The 19,826-nt window shown below is 38.1% G+C and overlaps 1 protein-coding gene across 1 annotated transcript; it reads left to right on the forward strand.

Annotated features, from left to right (window-relative positions):
• Positions 1-16,414, forward strand: EQTN (equatorin). Its single transcript, XM_019736264.2, is given in 8 exon segments — positions 1-124; positions 3,257-3,286; positions 3,516-3,611; positions 6,916-7,002; positions 10,552-10,602; positions 11,984-12,049; positions 15,324-15,495; positions 16,135-16,414. Coding segments are annotated over 8 exon segments (906 nt in total).
• Positions 16,415-19,826: the final 3,412 nt, after the last annotated feature.

Consider the following 19,826-nt stretch of genomic DNA (forward strand, 5'->3'; position numbering starts at 1 on the left):
ATGCCTCTGAAAGTTCAGATCGTCAAATTGATGGGTCCAAGGGGAGGAAACGTGAGCTCCCTACTCCTGCTGCAGATGTTGGTAACCAGGCCACTGCCTGGGGAACACCACCTGACTGTGGAAGGTAAGAACAGTCAGAGGAGCAGGAGAGCTCGTGCCCCTTTGATCCAGAGGGGTTCACTCCTTCCACTTATCCAATAAAACAGTTCCATTCCTAACCAGACTTAGTCTTCCAGGAGCAAGTACAGTAGTCCTCCCTTCTCTGTGGGGTATATGTTCCAAGACCCCAGTGGATGCCTGAAACTGTGGATAGTAGAGAACCCTATATATACACTACAATTTTCTTATATGTAATACCTGATAAAGTTTAACTTAAAAATTAGGCACAGGAAGAGATTAACAACAATAACTAACAATAAAATAGAACAAGTGAACCAATAGACTGTAATAAAAGTTATGTGAATAACTTGAGGGCCCTCATTAAGTAAAGTAAGGGTGACCTGAACACGAGCACGGCAATACCATGGTAGTCAATCTGACAAGTGAGGCAGCCACTCAGTGACTAATGGGCGGATAACATATGCAGCTTGGAGATGCTGGACAAAGGAATGATTCGTGTCCCCGGAGGGTGGGAGTAAAATGAGGTGATATTTCATCCACTACTCAGAACGGCGTGCAATTTAAAACTGATGAATTGTTTATTTCTGGAATTCTCCATTTAATATTTTCAGACCACAGTTGACCACGGGCAACTGAAACTGCAGAAAGTAAAACCGCGGATAAAGGGGCATTACTGTGTCTCCTGGTATTGGCCCTGTCATGGTACCAGGGAAGGGATGTGGCAGCTTGTGTGTAATAAGATGCTCATTCTGAGCTGCTGAAATGGAACCAGGATAGGGTAAGGATTAGCTAGGCTTTCCCGGGTGGAGCTGGCACAACTATTCTGCAGTATTAACTTGGAGGGGCATTTCTTATGTTGGAAGAAGGGAATGCATAGGGTTGAGTTATAGGAATTTATAAAGTGAATTAATTCAAAGTCATGAGTATTTGTCATCAGGGCATGAAGCAAAAAGACAGACAGCTGCAGAATACGGACCTACTTGCAACCACACAAGTGAGGTGAGCCAAGAGCAAAGCAGGAGTCTATGGTTTCAGTAAAGCCTGAACTGAGCAAGCACTCCCCTTGGTTGCCGTGACAATAGGACCTCTTCCCACATTTACAATGACGTTATCACGTGGAAAAGCACGTACATACCAAGTAAACAGTAAGTCAATGCAGAGCAAAACTGTCAGGGAGGAGTTTGGAAAGGGGTTGTGTAACAGATAAAGGATCAGATCACAAGAGAAAGAATTGTAGTTATGTAGTAAAGAGGTGACATTCTCAGGACTTCTTGGGTTCTACTGACCTGTTGTGTAGGGTGATAGCAGTGTAAAGAATAAACTATACATGTGTGGCTTTATGTCGCCTCACCGCTTCTACCTGATGCCCTCACCGTGTGGAAGGACAACCCAGAGAAGCAGAGTGGGCAGGTCTGTAAGAGCCACGTCCAAGTGTCCATTTCCAGTCTCTCTTTGTTCCATTGGTGGAAGAGGGACAGGACAGCACAATCCTACCAGGTCCGCAGCACATGTCTCCATGAGTTTTTATTAGGATGGCCTTTTGCCCCCCCACCCCAATTTAGTCCCCAAATTACTTAGGCCTTCAGCTTGTAAGATGGATTGTTTTAAGAAACAGTCCTACAAAATTCGTGAATGAGCCTCTCACATTTTTTTCCCAACATTCATTTTAGCACCTACTATGTGGAGGGCCAGGTGATCCAGCAGTAAACAAGATACGCAGAGTCTCACAGAGCTTATATTCTAGCAAGGGCAAACTGTTAGGAAGCAAATAAACAGCCAAACAATGCCTTACGATCATGATGAGTCCCCTAAGGATAAGCTCAAGACACTATAAAAACAGGAGACTCTGACCTGGTATTGGGTCTGAAAAGGCTTCCCTGAGGGAGTTAACAGTTAGGCTTATACCTTCAGGTTTATCTGGAGTTAGCCAAGCAAACAGAAGGAAAAGCATGCCAAGCAAAGAGACAGCATGTGGGAAAGATCCTTAGGCAAGAATGGATGGCACCCTTGAGGGGCTGGAAGAGTACCAGTGTGGTGGGGCCCCCACAAGGGAGGCGGCATGTGGCACAGATTCAGCAGAAGAGTTCAGCAGGGGCCAGATCCCACAGAAAAAGAACCTGTCTGATTCCAATGTCAAGAACAGGTGTCCATCCCATCAGAAAGAGCACCTCAACAATAATTTCAATTGAAAGAGGGAACGTTAGTTGATATTGCTTTAATATCATGGAGAGCAATATCAGTGATCGTGTCCATTTGATTTCTTGCCTTTATTGCTGATCATATGAGTCATTTTATGAGAAATATAGAGTTAATCATATCTATACCACAGTCCTCTGTTGACTAACTATTGGATAATTTTCTCCATCTGTATGTGAGGTAAAAGATGGGTTTCGCTGTAAAAATGTTTTAAGCAAAACAAATATTATATTTCATAAAGAATGTAGGTCTTAAAACCCCCCAAAAGGAGAATTTCATAAAACTTTTCCTAAGGAATTATAGTTAAGATAGCCCATGAACCAGAACTTTCAGGGCCTGTCGGTTGAATTTTGATATCTCTGATTAGTTTTTAAACAGACATTTTGATTTCAGTTATCCAAAAGAACATACAATGCTGTAATGCTTTGAAAACCCAAAGTGTGTTCTCATTTTACTATTAATGATATTAATGGTTCTCTAAAGTCCAGAAGAATTATCAGGGGATCACTTCGTAAGTTATATAAATGTCTAAACACTATACTGTCCACCTGAAACTAATATAATACTGAAAGTCAATTGAATTTTTTAAATTAAAAATAAAGTAAGATAAAATCCAGGGACCAATAATTCACATTATTTCATGAAAACATAGTTTTTAATTTTCAAAGAAAATCTTATAATGGTTTATTTTTTAAAAACCGAAAACCGTCAAAGCACCGAAGATAAAATAGACACCAAACTGAGTCACAAAGCTTTTGGAAACTCCTCCCCAGCATTCTGAGCTCCATCTGGCATTGATGTCATAATGTCCTAAGTAGTTATAGGACCCGCTGGCCAACAGAAAGGAAACTCTGAGGAGACACAGTAAATTACTGGATAAATCACATCATCCCAATGAATTTTATGTTGTGTGTTTTTTTATATGGGGTTTTTTCCTCAGAGATTGGTGACGTGGCTCCCAACAATGAAGGTGAGTAAGCATTTCAAGCTTTCACAAAAATAACAGATAAGAAAATGACCCATTATCCTAGAAAATTGGAATGTGGAAATTTTCTAGGGAATGATACAAAGTTTATTATTGGAAGTATGGTATAATTTAGAATATAAATCTCTGCCTCAAATACTTTGTGTGTGGGGGGGGAATACAATTAGAAAAAGAAAGTAGTAAAAGGAATCAACATATTTTTGGTTTTTTTCAGAGTCTGATACAATTGAAGAAAATAAACAGGAAGAAATTAAGGATAATACACCTGCTAATGAGAAAAATGGGAATTATTATAAAGATATAAAACAATGCAAGTATTAAGTATTTAAAGTTAATAGCAATACATAAATATACAAAAGCTGATTATATTGGTTTGATTTAACTTTTTAAAATTCTTATTTTCAAAAAATCATTTTATTTCCTACTTCTTAAATCCTAATTCACCTTATAGACATTTCATTGTGTAAAATGACATACTTATTTCCTGTAACTTTTTCATGAGACGTTGTGAAGTTTAACAAGGTTCTCTTGGTAATTGCCTATAATCAACATAGGGTGCATTGTAGCATTATGGTTATTTGTGCACATGAGTAACAATTAACTTAATTCTCAGGTGAGTTAACCAAAATTTATTTGGAGATGTGTGTGAGTTTCTTAGGGCTGCTGGAACAAAGTACCACAAAGTGGGTGGCTCAAAGCAAAACTAATTTGTTCTCTCACAGTTCTGGAAGCCAACAATCCAAAATTAAAGTTTTGACTATGCCATGCTCTCTCCAAAGCCTTTAGGGGAGGATCTTTCTGTGCCTCTTCCAGCTTCTGATAGACCCAGGCATTCATTGGCTTGTAGCAGCAGAACTCTAGTCTCTGCCACCTTCGTCTCATGGCATCCTTCCTGGGTCTCTGTGCCCTAATTTCCCTCTTCTCATAAAGAACACCATTCAGATTGGATTAGGAGTCCACCTTACTCCAGTGTGACTTCATCTTAACTAATTATATCTATTTCCAAATTAGGTTGAATGTTGAGGTTCTGGAGGTTTGGACTTCAACATATCTTTTTGGGGGCATGCAGGACAAAATTCAACCCATAGCAAGATGACTTTGAGATGTTTGAAATGTCCATTAAACTTTAGTTTATTCACCATTCTTCACATGGGCTTTCTCTCCATGTCCATATAAGATCCATCATTCTAAAATGTGAAAAGTTCATAAGAAACTTTTGTTAAAAATTCTTTTCAATTAAGATTAAATCTAATTCTGGAGTCTTTGTTAACATTAAACAGAGGAAAAATAGAAATACAATCAAGTTATATACATATACACTCAAGTATTTAAAAAAGTGTAATACATAAATTGTATTTCTTTTTTTTTTTTTTTTTTTTTTTTTTGATGAAATGTTATCCATTTTTTATAGGGGAAAAAAATCCCTGATGCTCAGAGAGGTCAATTGCCAAATTTCATAGCCATCAAGAAACAGAATCTGTTGTGAGGGGTGAAATGTCTAACTATTGCATTGTTTTGTACACCTGACACTAAAAAAAAAAAAAAAAAGAAACAGAATCTGGAGTGGTGTCTAATCTATCCACCACCAGGCTGCCTCTACTGTGTGTGAAATGAGGCAATAATTTCTTTTTCAGGATGTACTTCTATTTTGAATTACCCAGAGGGTAAATACATCAAAAGCTTGATGATTACTTTAATTAAAAGAAAAATAATCTTCCTTATACACACACTCACACACACACACACACACACACACAGGCATTTATATAAAAACAAAAAAGGGATCATACTAAAGAATTGTATTATGACTTATTTTTCTCATTTAACAACTCTGGAGTTCTTTTCTCATCTACCTCATTATTTTTAATGGCTACATAATATTGCTTAGAATGATGTTCCATAATTTCTCACTATCTTTTAAAGAATTAGATGATGGGCAGTTTTCCTTTGTACGGTCTTCTCGTGTACCCTTGGGTCTTCCTCTCTTTGGATGGATTCCAAATACTGGAATTGTTGAGTAAAGGGTGAATCTTTAAAAATATTGATAGTAACCATCAATTGCCCTCCAAAAAGTATCTACCAATTTACATTCCCCACAAATGCTCCACAATCTCACCTACAATGAATAGTATTCATCATATTTTGTGCCTAAGTGAGAAATTTTCATTACTCTTTTAATTTTAATTCTGATTACTGTGAAGTTGAGTATTTTTCTCTGAATTTATTGGGCATTTAATTTCTACTTCTGTGATTTGTATGGTCTTATCCTTGGCTTACTTTCCTATTAGACCGGTATTTTCATTTATTTGTAGGGGCTTCTTTTAATATTTAGTATGTTAATATTTTCTCTGTGGTAAAAGTAACAAGTATTTTCTCCCAGGCTGTTGCTTATCTTTAAACCTATTTAGGTATCTTAATCACAGAGAAATTTAAAAATTTTATAAAATCAATTTTTGAGTAATTCCTTTACAATTTCTGCATTTTGTGTGTTTCTTAGATAGGCCTTATCCAATTCAAGATATTAAATTATTTTCCTAGCTTTTAAAAATAGTTTCATGTTTTTTGTTTTTAACTCTTAGGTCTTAAGTTCAATTATTGTTGTATATGTCATAAAATACGCTTAAAACGTTATGTTTTTCAAGGAAGCTCACCAAGTGTCTAATAACAATTCCCTACTGATGTGAAACTCAGATTTAATATAATCTAAATTCTAATTCAAAATTTAGTTCATTGCTGTCTTTTTGTTGTTTCTGTCTTTCCCTGCAAAAATACCAGTGTTTTAATTTTTATACTTTCATAACATATAAATGTTGGGCTGTGACTTCCTTTCTTGTCCTCCATAGATCTAGCTCAGAAATTTTTCAAAAATTATGATATGTTAACAGCACTGTTTTGTGTGTGTGTGTGTGTGTGTGTGTGTGTGTGTGTGTGTGTGTATACGTACGTATTAAACACATATACATTCATGTGTATATAAAGTTTTCTGTCATTTCATGAGATTTTGGAAAGAGGAGACATGTGTATGTTCGTTCTGCCATCTTGATCTAATTTACTTTGATTCTGATTAGGTAGATATGTCCATTAATTTTGAATTACAACCAACCGCACTGACAACTCTTAAGATCAGAGTTCTTTATGTGCATATGTAAATGTGAATGTATATGGAAGACCTTTATTGTTGTTGAAGCATATGCTTCTTAAGCTGAACTGTTCTAAAGTCTAACAGAAGATTCAAGGGCAAATGAATGCTTCTTACTTGACTTTTGTAGTGTCAATACAAACAGTGATAATATTACACATCTATAATACAAATCTACTTCAGCACCTATTATGCACTTAAATATTTTTTTCTATAAATTCCTCTGTAATTTCTTCTCAGAAAGAGTAATTTAGCAAAAAGAAACTAGTTTACCTTTTTTCCCCATGAATTTTGAACCTATTCCTTATTTTGCCTCACTTCCTTATTTTGTAGATGAAGAATGTCTCAAATGTTTTATTCTTTTTTTTTGCAATTAGTGCATATGTTTTAAGAAAAAAAAATCAGATGCAGAAAAATGTAAAGGAACAAGAAGTGACTTAGCTAGCTGCTGAAAACTTTGATTTTATGTTTTTAGATGTGTTCACAGCACAAAATCCAAATGGCACCCAGTCTGAAATATCCGTGAGAGCAACAACTGATCTGAATTTTGCTCTAAGAAACTGTAAGTACTGAAAAGCACTGTTGCAAATATGAAGCGCCCTTAAAGCAAGACTTGAAAACAGTGCTAAAGAGTATTGGATAGAAAAAGGTCTTAGTGGAGCTATCAGAAGTCTTGGTTCCTACATAAGGAGACTCTATGTCTATTGCACTGATAAATTCAGAAGGCAAGGAGGGTCTCACATTTCTTAGCCTCATATTTTTGGTTTGCATGGAAATAAAAATTAAATAACTAAATTTAGGACTCTAAAAAATTACGTCTTTCTTAGACCCACATTTTTATTCCTTTCTGCTTTACACCTTCAGCTTCAAATGCTTCTTATTTACTTTTTTGCATCTTTCCAACAAGCATAACTATTTCATAGATAAAAGTGTTGCCAGCGTGTGACTTTGGAGGCCACTAAAAGTCTCCAAAGTACATATAACACACCTTTCACCTTGACATGTCAACAGCTCATATATATGAAACACACAAGCATAAAACAAGACAAGGAAAAGAAGATGAAAGTCAATAGGAAAAAATGTTTGTGACTTTGGCAATTTCAATATTGGTAAAAGCCAGACTCAGTAATACCAAATTATTAATAAAGTTACTTGATAATAATGGAATATTTTGAGCAATTTCCACCCTTGGGACATAAATGAGATAGGGGCTTTTCAAGGACATACATTGTTAGACAAATGACTCATGGGAATTTTGCTTGTACATGCAAAAAACATCTTGAGTTGTTTGGGACAAGACACAGAGTCTGTTTAAGAAAACAGAGCAGGTACGTCAAATTCCCTTAGGAGATAGATTATTGAGGGCCCATTATTGAGGACCCATGGAAGGGATATCAAAACCCTAACTTCTGTTACCACAATTCAGGTCCCCAAAGGATTGTCAAAGAAAGTTGGATTGGAATAAATGGTTGCTATTTTAAATTGGGCTCTGAGAGAGGGTGACACGCTGACATGGATGGGACATTGTATAAGAAGGAGCGAGCCTCTGAAGGAGATTAAAATCTCCGGAATAATTTTGACTAAATTCTGTTAGTCCCTAAAGTTCTGAGGGCAAGGTGGGTAGCTGAGGCAATCCACTTTTCTAAGTAAGTAAGAGAGTTTCACAGCAGAATTTAAGGATTACTTACCAATTGTTCCAGTCCTGCCGGAATCAGTGTCAACTCTGGAAACAGATTCTCTTTTTCACCCTTTTTTGCCAACAAGATACCTGCAGTGGTGCTGTTTGTAGGCCCAGGCTGAATTCATTCTGCCTCTCAGGAGGACCCCCACTACGGTGGGATTGCCTGGGTTGCATGTGGAACGTTACTGGCTCCTGCATTTGGCAATGATAAGTGAAATTCCAGGCCGACTTCGTGGTGGGAAATACAGTTCTCCAGTCATAATTGTCCCCAAATACACTCTTCCCAACATACATCCAGAAGGACACATTATAGAGTGAGATATGTTCTAAATCAGGCCTTCCAATCCTTGATTTGTAGCCCCACATCTTTATATCCAAAACTCTGTTTTGAGTATTAAACGTGCATATGTTTCCAATTTACAAGGCCACTGATGCTGCCTCACTTTTCTTGTCATTAAACCGACCAGCATCCAAGCTGTGCTGGCCTGATAGTATCCCTTCAAGGTCTGTGCAGGAACCATCTGAAACAATGTATCTAATCCAATAGATCTTCCTTACCCCTGAGGGAAGCTTGTGGCCCCATGCTCCCAGCTTTTCTTCTGTCTTGCAAAGCACAGGCGTATGAACCCTACCCGAGGCAACCCATTATCACAAAAACTTTATTCTTTCTTGCCCTTCCTTTAAATTATCTCAAAAAAATTGTCAATATTTTTCTCTTTGGTTTTTTCCTCTCTCCCTTTCTTTGTTCCATGTTTTTTAGCTTAAAAATATACATAATCACAGATGTTGAGTCAATATTTTTAAATGCTGATAATGCATTATCCCTTTTCCTAGATAAACTCATCAATGAAACAACTGTATCACCTCCTGGAAAACCCAGTGAAGAATATCCTAAAGAACCCTCTGAAAAATCTTTACAAAGTATTAAAGTTACTACACTGTAGTCATACCTGGAGCATATCATTATATGAGTAAAATTTTGTTTCACTACTCTGAGTATTTCAAAAAGTAATAGCATGCTTAAAGAATTTGTACTGCTACAATTTAAAGTCACTGTAAAATCTTTTAACGGTGAAAATCTAAGTCAACTTTCAGATGTATCTGGCAAGGGGTAGGAAATGAGCTCTTTTCAAAATGCAATTTTATTTTATAAAATGTATTACCTTTATATAAATATATAAATGTATATTTGTATTTATTATAATACGTAAATATATATAAATATAAATTTATATTTACATAAATATTTACTACATTTTAATAAGTCCATAAAAATTTCTACCTGCTTGAAGAATAAACTTTTTCCTCTGCACAGAGTCAATTATTAGTGTTTCCTAAGATTATTTGGGGTGGGGAGGGTTGGTAGTGAAAGGTTGCAAAATCGAAATCATCGTTTTATTTTCCTGCCAAGAATATTGTTCCTTATAAAATATTTGTGAAACCATAACAATGCAGGATGTCTCTCCTCTAAGGTCTTGAATGGGTGGTTTAATTGAAGACAGTGGACCTGTCATTACATGAAACCCTATTTTCTCCAGTTCATGCAATCCAAGTATGTTCCTAATATGATTACTCTGAATTCATTTGCATCTGCAACACTACTAAAAATAAAATCCTTATTCACTTTTTTGATCTATTTCAAAATAGAAATCTGATCATCATGGTATTTTTCTTCTTCTATGTCTTTAGTAATTGACACTAAAGTTTTAGTTTACTACAAGTCAGTGAAGAAGAAAATACTAAAGAACCCTCTGACCAAAGTATTCAAAGTATTACAGTTACAACTCTATAGTCATACCTGGAGTATATCATTTTATGAATAAAATTTTAAGTTTCACTACTTAAATGTGGGGTCGTAGTCTAACTTCTTAACCAGGCATTCAAGTCTGAAATGATCTGACCATTGAAGAACTTTCCAGCCTCATGTCTGGCCACATGCCCCATCCACATTTTTCACTCCAGACGATGTGAAGCTCCAAGAGCTTAAGGAACCTGCTCACGATTCTCAGTTTGCTCACAGTGGAATCACCACTCCCTCGCCTCTTTGCCTGGCAAACAATTTCTAGTCCTCCAAGCCTATACTGAAGCATCATCTCCCTTTCAAAGGGTTTCCAGCTTTTGCAAGTTGCATTTGGTCCCTCTGTTCATACCGCCTGTGCATTTCCTATAAAACCCTCCTTATCCTACAACATAATTAACAGTGATTGTCTGCTTTCGAAATCAAGTATGTGTTCCTTGAGCATTAAGACGTGTGTCTTGTTCATTTCTGAAACTTTAGTGTCAACCACAGCGTCTGGCACATGGTAGGTGCTCAAGCTCTAACTGCTAAATGATTAAACTAATAAACAATTGAATGAATGTTCTACCACAAATATACTAAAGCCAAATTACCTTATTTTGTTATCTTGTTCTATTTTGTTTTTTAAACAGAATCAACTCAGGGTCCAAATGAGCCTGCATTTTGGACAATGTTAGCTAAAGGTAAACTCATAGTAGGTAGCCAGGAAAATGTTTTGTTTTTCTAAAGTCTTATGTAAGAAAGCCAAGGTCGGTGTAAATAGTTCTAATACTGAGAATTAATGTTAACCTTTTGCTGCCACCATCACATGTAATAACAAATGCAAGGCAAACCCAGAAAGTGAATCAAGTGTCACACATTTTCTGATTCTCCTCCCAAAAGTTTTATTCTTCTACGAATGTTGCAATCTAATCATTCAATTTTATTTTTGATTAAAAATTTTAAATAAGTCTCTTGCCCAATACAGTCCCTCTTTGTGTCGGAAACAATATGCATGTTAGCACATGGAGATGCCTGAATAAATGCAAAATACATATCAAAATATGAGCATGCATAAAATTAATGTACATACCATAAATGCATAAGCATGCATTTAAATGTAATGTGCATATCATATACCAGGGGTGCCACAAAAAATATATACACATGACTTGTATTTATCTTTTGTTATCGGTGTATGTTGAGTATTACAATTTTAATACAGTTTTTTGCTTTCTTAAAATGTGTATACATTTTTTGGCACCCTTTCTGTGTGTATGCATGTATAAATGTAATATGTATATCATATAAAGATGCACACATGTATAAATGTGATATCACACACCTATATGCATGCATTATAAATGTGAAATACATATCATATTCAGTCCATCTTCATTATTTGCAGATTCTGTATTTGATAATTTATCGACATCTAAAATTTATCTGTAACCCTCCCCCTCCAAAATCACTACTTGCAGCACTTTAGCAGTCCTTTGCAGACATGCTCAGAGCAGCAAAAAATTTTAATTGCCAGTTGCTCACATTTCCAGCTAAGGTAGAACAAGGCAACAGCCTGCCTTCTTTTTTCAGTTCTCATACTGTAAATAAGTGTCCTTTTCATGGTCTAGTTAGTGCCATGTGGATTTTGTGCTTTCTGTTGGTGGCCCCCAAGGGTAGTATTAAAATGCTGGCTAGTGTTGCACAGCCCGAGACTGTGGGGTACCTTATGGAGAAAACGTGTGTGTTAGATAAACTTCTTTTAGTCAGGAGTTACAGCGCTGTTGACTCTGAGTTCAATGTAATGAATCAGCCAGATGCGCTGAAATAGAGTGTCTTTAAACAGAAACACATAAAACAAGCTTTTGTAGTGATTGGTTGATGGAAATGCTGTGACCAGAGGCTCACAGGAACAAAACCCTGTGTTTGCCCTGGGAGCAGCGGCTCAGTATTCACTAATTCAGGGTTTGTGTGACTTTATAGAAAATAACTACCATGAACAATGAGAACAAACTGTAAATCACACACACACAATTTCAGTAAGTGAATTTTGTTTACCATAACACCAATTTGTTATTTTAACAGCTATAAATGGAACACCAACTGGTGATATTGGAGAAGAAAAAGATCAATTATTTCACCCAATTCCAAGTAAGAACAAAATACTTCAATTAAATGAATATATAAATACTTGCCCATGTTTTAGTGTCTGCATGGTGGTACTGTTTCCCCTAGTAAAGGTGTAGTGTACGTGGCGGCTACCATCCCATCAGAGAGGACATTCACTGTTTTAGGAAAGCCTTGGTTCCTAAGCATTGTTCTCATTACCACAGTGCAGGGGACTATTTCCATTCGCCTGTTTTGTAACTTCTCTTCCCGAAACAGATAAACCAAACAGGGTAGTAGGCAGGTGAATAATATATAGAATGCAGTATTCTTTTTTAATTGGTAGACTTTATTTGTAGAGCAGTTTTGGGCTTACAGGGGAATTGAGCAGGAAGTACAGAGAGTTCTCAAATATTCTCCCTGCTCAGTTTCCTCTCTAACTAAAACCTGCATTGGTGTGGTGCAGTTTTCATCATTTGTGAGCTAATATTGATACATTATTATTGACTAAAGTCAACAGTTTACATTAGGGTCCACTCTTTGTGTTGTACAGTCTATGGGTTTTGACAAATGCATAACGTCACGTGTCCACCAATGCAGTATCATACAGAATAGTTTCACGGCCTTAAACATCCCCTGTCCCCATCTGTCCATTCCTCTCTCACCCCAGCTCCTGGAAACCACTGATCTTTTCACTATTGCTATAGTTTTGCCTTTTCCAGAACATCATATAGTTGGAAATATATGGTATTTAGCCTTTTCAAACTGTCTTCTTTCGCTTAGTAATAGGCACTTAAGATTCCTCCGTATATTTTCATGACCTGATGGTTCATTTTTTCCCATCACCAAATAATATCCCATTGTGTGGATGCACCAGTTTGTTTATCCATCCACCTACTGAAGGACATCCTGGTTGCTTCCAAGTTTTTGGCAATATGAATAAAGCTGCTGCTAATAAACACCCATGTGTAGGTTTTTGTGTGGACATAGGTTTTCAACTTTTTTGGGTCTATACCAAAGATCGTGATTGCTGGATTGTGTGGTAAGACTATGGTTAGCTTTGTAAGAAACCACCAAATTGTCTACCAAAGTGGCTGCACCATTTTGCATTCTCACCAATAGTGAATGAGAGAATTCCTGTTGCTGAATGCAATAGTTTTCATTAATGGATTAATTATGTTTATCTGAGTACAAGAACTCCTGGTTTGAATGGAAAATTCATGACAAGGTAATATATTAATGTCCCCCAAACCTCTGTCCTACAAATAAACCGTTGAAAAAGAAAGAAACTCTGGTAATGGATCTAGGTCCTGTCACATCAGCTCTGCATTGGATTATTTGACAAGTACAGCCACTTGCCTTGCAGTGCTTCAAGAAAATGGAGTCTTCTACATATAGAAGAGCTATATGTAGGAATGACAAATGCTGGGCCACTTGAGAAATATTTTCTCTTTTCAAGTAATGAAATGGAGCATGACTAATTTTCTATGATGTATGGAGAACGTAGTATTAAATATGTCAGGTGCTTTAAAACATACAGTATTATGTTAGTCCTCACAGCAACTCAATGAAGTTGGTATTATCTCCATTTTACAGATGAGAAAACTGAGGCTTAGAGAGGAATCCTGCCCAAACTTGTAATTTAGCTTTTCTGTAATTTCCAGTGGTTAGGAATTCCAAACCCTTCTCTAGTTTTGACCATCACCTTGATAAACAAAATGTACTATAAGCACACCTCTTTACAAAAACCCTTTTAGGGAGTAGCAAAGCAATTCAGAAGCACAGCCCATTTTAACATAATTTGTTTCATTATTCCTAAAATAATCTGCCTCAAAGTCAAGATATCAGTCTTTGACAATTGTACACATTTCACTCCACTTGGCTTAAGATTGCACTTTGAGACAATTACAATTTTATAAATCAGAGAATATGGACATGGGAGCTTGTCACTAATTACCTAGAAAATAGTGGAACTTTGGAGAGGATGTTTGGACCAGAAGAAATATCAACATGGTCATTTAAAGTCACCATTAAATACAGGTGTATTGTGTCAGTCATATATTCAGAAAAAATATGAAATTTGGCACTGAGGATATATTTTCATTAATATGAGTTCTGACAATTAAGTTCGCCAGCTTTGCTGCAATGATGTTGCTAAACTTCTTTGATGTCAGAGGGATTATTCATTATGAATTTGTACAAACAGTTCACCAAGTTTACTATTTGGAAGCGTTGAAAAGTCTGCATGAAAAAGTTAGACGACCTGAACTTTTCGCCAACAATCCATGGCTCTTGCATCACGACAATGCACCAGCTCACACAGCACTGTCTGTGAGGGAGTTTTTAGCCAGTAAACAAATAACTGTATTGGAACACCCTCCCTACTCACCTGATCTGGCCCCAGTGACTTCTTTCTTTACCTGAAGATAAAGGAAATATTAAAATGAAGACATTTTGATGACATTCAGGATATCAAATGTAATACGACGACACTCTGATAGCCATTCCAGAAAAAGAGTTCCAAAATTGCTTTGATGGGTGGACTAGGTGCTGGCATCGGTACGTAGCTTCGTAAGGGGAGTACTTCAGGTGTGACCGTAGTGATATTCAGCAATGAGATATATAGCACTTTTTCTAGGATGAGTTAGCGAACTTAATTGTCAGACCTTGTAAATTTAGTAAAAAGACTTTTGACTCTGGATCCAGACATGATTTTTATTACATAATTTATTTTATAAAGTTAAATAAGTTCCCATTTCCTTCTTTAACATCAAGTATGGTAGGTCTGATCTCACTAATAAAATAGCGCCTGGTACACCATTTTTTTAACAGAAAAATCAATGCATGTCCTAACAGAAGTGTGTCTTTCTGTTTTGAAGGATGAATCCTTTGTGTGTAAATTCGTCACATTTTTTAATAGTAATCTCTTTAGAGTTTTGAACTGGTTTTTATTAGTCAGAGAGGAAGTCTGCTACATATACATTTTAATATCTGGTAACCTGGATTGAAACCAGATTTTGCAACTTACTAGCTCTGTGCCATGGGCAGATTCATCAACTTCTGTGATCCTGTAAAGTGGAGCTAGGGACAGCTGCTCCAGGATTGCTGTGAAGGTTAAATGGATAAAGTTAAGAGCACTTGGCCTTAGGGAGTAGCCTATAGCCTTCTCCTTTGCATTGCCTGAGGGTAGGGGCGTGAGCCTTAAATTTTCTCAATGGTGAAAGGCTTCTCTGCAGATGCTTTGCAATCCTCACTCCTCCAAAAAAACATGCTGAATGCAGTTACTCTTTCCCATTGCATTTTCTTTCTTTCCTCTCAGGTTCTGATTTGAATGCTACAAATGAAAACAACCAAGCAGAGCTGCAGGATGTCAAGTTAAAGTTAATGCTGGGCATCTCATTGCTGACCCTCCTCCTTTTTGTCATCTTCTTGGCAGTATCTAGCTCCTTGCTGTACAAACTGAAGACTAAGTAAGTCTGCAGACCTCTGGAGTCTCTATAACATATACGAATCTCTCACCCTCCTCTCTAATAGATTGTTAGGAAAACATGACTCCTTCATTTATCCAGAAGGTATTCAGTTGGCTCCATTTCCCCTATTCAGAAAGAAGCATGGGTTGTCTCTCAGGGAATATCCTACTTGAACATTTATGTCCCCCAATATTTTAAATAGTCATCTAGAAATAGAAATCACCCTAGTCAACTGGAAAGGCTATACAGAATCTAGCTATGCATCCTTTTTTGATAGCCTTGGAACAAAAGAGCTATGAACTCTATTCTAAATAGCATATCTGCTTAGGGTCTAACATTTTTTTTATTAGTTTCAGGTGTACAAATCAACATAATAGACATTTACAAAATGATAACCCCCCCTCCTGCAAGCTACTACCCCTCTGACATCTTATACAGCTGTTACAATACCATTGACTATCTTCCTTATGCTATAATCCACCTCCCGTGACCATATATGTGTATTTTTTCTTACATTTTTCATTCATTTATATAGTGTTATATCAAGTATCAATATATTGGACAGAATTCATACACTTTTAATTTTTGTGATGCTTTTTTGAGTTGAGCTTCAAAAGAGTTGATTTAAAACAACTCTTGATATATGTTTTCTTTTTTCAGTTATAAAATGAAAGATGAGAGTGAATACTCCATCAACCCAGAGCTTGCAACTCTGTCTTACTTTCAACCATCAGAAGGCATATCAGACACATCTTTTTCTAAGAGTGCCGACAGCAGCACATTTTGGGCCTCCGCTTCTTCAGAAGTGAGAAAATCAGACATAAGGTCAAAATCTAGAATGACGGACATGATTTCCACAGCCTCAGATGATGACATGGGCTTGAATGACGAGCAAAACTTACTTCAGAATGAGGAAGCTGGTGTTGATGAAGAGACTTAAATTTTTGTCATGAAAAAAGTATCTTTCTTTGTGACTCACATTAATGTCACGATTTGGAAACTGCTGAGATTTAAATTTTCTGGTATCTTAAAAGGAAGACGGACACATTCAATAAAATTCTCAGCTATAAAAATTATTTAATGCAAAAAATACAAGGAAATAATTTAAGGTGTGGAGAATTCATCGAGTAAAAATAATACTGGAAAATGACATATGAAAAGTATTCACTCTAGGCTGGTTCATTTTTAAATGAGGACATAAATATCTATTTACCTAACCTGGTGGCATTTTGAGGACTTCCAGGGTAATCATCACAATCTATGCCCCTCCCCACCACCAAAGCAAAAAGAACATCCCTGTTCATGTTTTACTGGTAAAACAGTTGTGCCATGTCAAGAGATGAAACTAAATTAATATTAGAGACACCTAGCATTCTTGAATTGTTTATAAGTCATCAGGGCTGCTCTCACAGGATAAACAATAAGGGGGGAAAAGGTGTTGTTTTTTTTGTGTGTGTTTTTCTTTTTCAATTTCCAAAGTATCCATAACCATTTGAAATAACATGGTGCTCCAGAAAAAGAGAAAGGAAGAAGGGGTCCTAGCACATAATTTCTTAGAGGGTGATTCATGGATGTTGGAGCTGACCGGCCCTTCCTTCTCACTTCCCCTAAGCATCCAGGCTCATTATGCTCCATTGGAAGAAAAGCAAAGCATCTCAAAGACCAATACAAGTTATTAGTGACTTATGAGGCCAACCATCCCAGGAGTATTTCAATTTACAAAGAAGACCAATGGAAAGGGTTTATTTTTCCCTTTTATGAATTAGTTTCAACTGGAAGGATTTTAGGTACACGTATAAGGTCTTTTGTGGATATGTGTGGATGGGAAGAGGGGGAGAACTTGGAACAGGTTTCACTGCCCTCCTAAATTCTCACCTACTTTATGCTAGGCATTTGGGTACATCATATCATATTGAATTCTTCTACCCTATGAAAGCAAGTTTCTTTTACAGAGCAAGAAATGAAAACTCAGGTAAGTCAGATACCTTGCCTACAACCACACGTTAGAGAGAGGCAAAACTAAGATGAGTTTCCAAACTGAGGTTCTCTCCGTGATCCATAAAAGTTAATAGTCAAAATTTTAACAAAAGTCAAAGGAGGTTGTTCAGGAGCAAGGTAGGCCCCACATCCATAAGGCAGGAGGTTCCTTAACTCAGGGATTCTTTCAGCTCCTGGGGAACTGTTTTCCCTACCTCTAGCTTAGGTCTCTATGAGTCTTCTTTCCCATGGAGGACAGCTACACATTTTACACTCAGGTGTCTCTTCACCTACCATCCAGTCTCAGAATCATTCACTCACCCCTGCCCCCTTGCCTCCATTTTCTCCCCTGACTCCACCCCCCGGCCTCACCATTGGCTGGGAAAGCAATGAAGCTCCGCCTTCGCGTAGCCATGGACTATATAGGATGGCACCCTCAAGGGTGAAGAGGTGTTAGGGCAGGTACTCGCCTTTGCTGATCTTGCCAATAATTGCCGTTGTTTCTGTGCCCGTGGGGGTGGCCTTGAGCAATAGCCCATGCTACCTTCTGCAGGTTACTTTTGTTGTTTTCCATGCCCTTTTGACAGCCCCAGGGGTCGGTGCCAGCATTTGTACTGCCAGCTCAGGCACCGAGAAATGCGGTGGGAACTAAGTGAGGCAAGTGGTTGCAGCTGCTTGGAAGTGCTCCAGGTGAGAGGAGCCATGTTGACTCAGTGGGTGAGAAAGGGCTTGTGGAAAGAATGTCAGGTGGGCTTGGGGAGGGGTTGACGACCAACCATTTTCACGTTGTTTCTCCACCCAACCTTGGGAAATGCCAAGAATTTGTTTTATTGGAAATAGGTGTAAGACTCACTTTCCAATCATATAGCTTGTCTGTAGTACTAAAGTATTACAGAGTAAAAACGTTAACCATTATGGCTTTACTATGGCTAAAATGGCTGAAAGAGATATTAACTATATATATATATATATATATATATATAACGTTTTATATATATAAAATTGGCTTCTCATCCTCAGTGGGCATATGTGGGGACAGAGCCAGGAGAGCGGTTTCCAGGCTCTCAGCCTCACGTGGAAAGGTGCTGGCTCAGGTAGTAAATGGCCAACTGTGATTGCATGGCCATCAGCTGTGGCTAGTTGGCCGTCAGCTGTAACCAGTGAGCCATTGGCCACTAATATAACTGCTGCGGCTACGCTAGCAGAAAATGGGGGCTAGCAAGAAGATGGTGGCTGAGCTAGCAAGAGCGGATCACAGTTAGCATGGCAGAATGTGGATTGAGGATTGCAGAGAGGCAGATTGCAGCTAGCAAGTGAGGTTGGTTGGCAGAGAGAAATGGACAGCAGGTAGCGGATAGTGTGGCTCCTGCTTCCTGTGTCTCCAACCCAGCCGCCAGTGAGACTGTAGTGGTGTGACTCCCCTATCTATGGCTCCGTGGGTGTTCCTTTTTGGCCTCACCATATCCTGCATTCTTATGTGGGGAACAGGAGCTGAGACCCCACCTGACACCCTGCACGACACATGATGCAGCAAGCAGTGTGGGTGGTCACGCTGGGTGTCATTCCGAGAGCCTGGAAACTGCTCTCTGGGGCTCTGTCCCCACAGCATAACTTGCAGAGACCACTGTAGATAACACTGTAAAGTGTAATCAGAGTATTGGGGTGGGGGAGGGACATGAAGATTGTCAGATAGTCCTCACTGGTGTCCCATTTCTTCTCCCTCCTTCCCTAGTTTAGAAGACAGCGGGGTAATACAGCCCAGGCTGGGTGTGTGTTGGGGGGAAGGGAAGCCTTATCATTTGTCCCCTGCTGATCTTCCACGCCATCACTAAGCCTGCATTTCCTGAACAGGTTGTCTGGGCCTCTAATCTGCTTCCTTTGAAAGGACATAATAAAACCCTTTTAAACCTGTCTCTCCCCCATTCTGAAACACCCTTGTATTCCCTTTCTCTGATGCCCATAAACTGTCTCTTCCCCTGCCCTGAAAGAGGGATTTTACTCTGTTTTCCTCGACTGGAACTACTTAAGGACAATTCCTACAGAGTGGCTGCTATGGACAAGAGAAAAACAAGCACTTGCCTTAGAATTAGCAAACAAGTTGTTCCACAGTCCCCAAGAGGAAATCTTTCCAGCCTCACACACCCAGGTTAACTGGCTAGTCCTTATTCTCTTTCTTTGTCCCTCCCGAAGAAGTGTTCTGGGATATGCAGAACAGTGATGGTGCGATGGGGGTCGTGTTTTAGGGGCATTTTTCACGGACCTTCTGGGTGGTCACACAGTTCCTGAAATCTGGGGAGAGGGGCATCCCAATAATGTTGGCGAAGATGGTTGGTGTGCGCTGGCTGTCCCAAGAGCAGCTCTTTCTAGAGTTGGGA

Source organism: Rhinolophus sinicus, linkage group LG04 (genome assembly GCF_036562045.2).
Source record: "Rhinolophus sinicus isolate RSC01 linkage group LG04, ASM3656204v1, whole genome shotgun sequence".
NCBI lineage: Eukaryota > Metazoa > Chordata > Mammalia > Chiroptera > Rhinolophidae > Rhinolophus > Rhinolophus sinicus.